At 56.8% G+C, this 3,049-nt stretch overlaps 1 protein-coding gene across 1 annotated transcript; it reads left to right on the top strand.

The window, feature by feature from the left end:
• Nucleotides 1-554: 554 nt before the first annotated feature.
• Nucleotides 555-2,053, top strand: LOC124667875 (caffeoylshikimate esterase-like). The gene is made up of 2 exons (XM_047205112.1): nt 555-665; nt 788-2,053. Exon 2 carries the CDS (start codon nt 835-837, stop codon nt 1,828-1,830), a length of 996 nt encoding a protein of 331 aa, XP_047061068.1. The 5' UTR covers nt 555-665; nt 788-834; the 3' UTR covers nt 1,831-2,053.
• Nucleotides 2,054-3,049: the final 996 nt, after the last annotated feature.

Here is a 3,049-nt window from a genome sequence, read left to right as displayed (position 1 = left end):
TGCAGTGCGCTGTGTTCCCAGCTCATGTGAACGGGCCGCGCAAACCACGTCGACCACGTGCTCTACGCCTCTACCCGGTAGAAAAGCACCTGGCCCACCACGATCGACTGGTCGTGCGTCCGCTCTGGTGACCGCTCGAGACTTCCGTCTGGCACACGCGCGCTCGGAAGATTTCAGGTTTCAAAATATAGGGAGCATATGCACCCATGTTTCAAAACACCACTCCCAGAACTTACATATTATAGGACCTGGAATATAAGTGTAAGAATATTATAGGACCTGGAGGCTTCTTTGGAGAGGAATTGCCCTCGTACCGTTCTTGGTGGTTGAGTTAGGGTCAACGAGCATCCTTATCAATGTTGTCATGTTTAGCTTTTGTCAGCATTGGGAACATTATCGTTATTCTTATCATTCTTGCTCTTGTCATCCGTTGGAGAAGTAGTATATTTTACTTGCAGATGAAAAAAAATCCGGACATGGTATACATGGTAGTTTAGCTACACGGATCGGTACTACAGGATCGGTGAGACAGGTAGGTAGGCACCCCACACACACTGTGGTACAGTAGTACTCGTATCAGTCATCAGTCGGAACCCATCCGACTTTCCCCCCATCTACGCCGGACAATCATGTGCCACGGTTAATCCTGTGGGGGGTCGAGATCGGTAAGACAACTAGGTACCCATCTAGACGGTCTACGCCGGCCAATCCTTCCTGTGCTGCTACCAGTCTGGTACTACTAATACTACTCTCGTGGTTTTCCCCCATTGTTTCCAATCTATCCAAGAAACAAGACCAAGGCGAGCAGTGGGAGGGATCAGAGCACAAGAAGCCATGGTGCATCCCGTGGCGGAGGCCGACGAACGGAGCCCCTTCGGCCGCCTCACCGCCGAGGAGTACTACGCGCGCCACGGCGTCACGCACTCGTCCTCCACCTTCGTCAACCCGCGGGGTCTCCGCATCTTCACCCAGCGTTGGGTGCCCAGTGGCGGCGCCCCCGTTCTGGGCGCCATCGCCCTCGTGCACGGTTTCACCGGCGAGTCGAGCTGGATGGTCCTTCCCACCGCCGTTCACCTCGCCAAGGCCGGATTCGCCGTGGGCGCCGTGGACCACCAGGGCCACGGCTTCTCCGAGGGCCTCCAGGCCCACATCCCGGACATCGTCCCCGTCCTGGAAGACTGCGAGGCCGCCTTCGCCTCCTTCCGCGCCGACTACCCGGCGCCGCTGCCGTGCTTCCTGTACGGGGAGTCCCTGGGCGGCGCCATCGCGCTGTTCCTGCACCTGAGGGACAAGGAGCGGTGGCGCGACGGCGTGGTGCTGAACGGCGCCATGTGCGGCGTGAGCCCCCGGTTCATGCCGCCGTGGCCGCTGGAGCACCTCCTGTGGGCGGCGGCGGCGGTGGCGCCGACGTGGCACGTGGCCTTCACCAGGGGGAACATCCCCGCGCGGTCGTTCAAGGTGGAGTGGAAGCGCGCGCTGGCGCTGGCGAGCCCGCGCCGCACCACGGCCCCGCCCCGCGCGGCGACGGCGCTGGAGCTGCTCCGGATGTGCCGGGAGCTGCAGGCGCGGTTCGAGGAGGTGGAGCTGCCGATGCTGGCGGTGCACGGCGGCGAGGACACGGTGTGTGACCCAGCGTGCGTGGAGGAGCTGCACCGCAGGGCGGGGAGCAAGGACAAGACGCTGCACATGTACCCCGGGATGTGGCACCAGATTGTCGGCGAGCCGGAGGAGAACGTCGACAAGGTCTTCGGAGACGTCGTCGACTGGCTCAAGGCCCGCGCCTCCGCGGCCGCGGCCACCGGGACCGGCGGCAGCGCCGAGCCGGAGTAGTTGGGTCACGCATCCGGCGCGGGCGTGTCAGGTATACAATCAGAATCAGGTGCATGTGCGCGAGGCACAGTCGGAGTGGTCACGGGGATGGCGTGATGGTGTTTTGTCCATGTGTTCTTGTGTGTGGTCCCTGGTGAATTCCATGTGAGTAGTACGGTACGGGCTTAGTAATAAAAACTTGTTGACTTGTGTTTGATGAATTGGGATGGAACATCTTCATCTTCGTCTTTGCCAGCGGCAGCCATGGCCTTCATGGTTAGCTGTTGGTCGTTGAGCAGTTGAGGCGCCGTCTGTCTCGGTGCTTTTAAGTCCGGCACAAGAACTGTCTTTTCTGTTCTATTGCTACCGCGGGTCTTAGAGCATCCCCACTCGTTGATGCTCCCCACGTCCAAATCCGATGAAATTTTTGTCCGGATTGGACGAAAATTTGGCCTGGGAGGCAGTATATTTCCAGTCGTGTGCTCCCCAAGCGGCGTTTCTCGGGCAAAAAAGAGGATGGCCCGGGGAATCCGGACGAAAGAGGAGACACGTGGGCGTGGGCGATTGGTTTTGCTCCATCCGGAGTCCCCGAGCGCTCCCCGGGGGGCTGGGGATGGCGTGGGATCGCCGGATGAATTTAGGCCCAAATCCGGATGAAAACGAGAACCTGGGGGCGCGACTGGGCCGTTTTTCGCCGTCCGGATGTAAAAAACGGCTCGTGGGGGGCTTCTCGGGGAGACGAGAGCATCTCCACCGGGCAGCCTCCAAATAGGCACCGGTGGAGCGCCGGCACCTCCGTTTGGAGGCGCCGGCACTGCATTCTCCATTTGGGGAAGCCGTTTCCACACCGGCGGCCTCCAATTTTTTTTCTTTTTAAAATATTTTGATACAATATATCGATCACATTTTATTCATACAATCACACAAATAGAATTAAATTATTCATACACTCAATCAAACAAATAGTACTTAAATTATTCATACAACCCAACAAATAAATAATACTTAAATTATTCATACAACTCAACAAACAAATAGTACTTAAATTATTCATCCAAGCAAACAAATAGAAATAAAATCATGCATTGTTGGCTGCTCCTCTCCTCGCCCACAAATGCGTAGCTAGATCCGTCTTCAGCTGTGCATGGACACCTGCATCTCGAATTTCATTGTGCATATGAAGAAAAGCAGCGAATTCTTGAGGCACATGCTCTACCTCAGCTAGTGGCCCTTGATAATC

Source organism: Lolium rigidum, chromosome 6, assembly GCF_022539505.1.
Source record: "Lolium rigidum isolate FL_2022 chromosome 6, APGP_CSIRO_Lrig_0.1, whole genome shotgun sequence".
Lineage (NCBI taxonomy): Eukaryota > Viridiplantae > Streptophyta > Magnoliopsida > Poales > Poaceae > Lolium > Lolium rigidum.
Note: the sequence above shows the minus strand (reverse complement) of the source record. Positions and strands in the feature narration are given on the sequence as shown.

What these genes read in the sequence shown, in the direction of transcription:
- LOC124667875 (XM_047205112.1), top strand. Translation starts at nt 835, where the DNA reads ATGGTGCATCCCGTGGCGGAGGCCGACGAACGGAGCCCCTTCGGCCGC.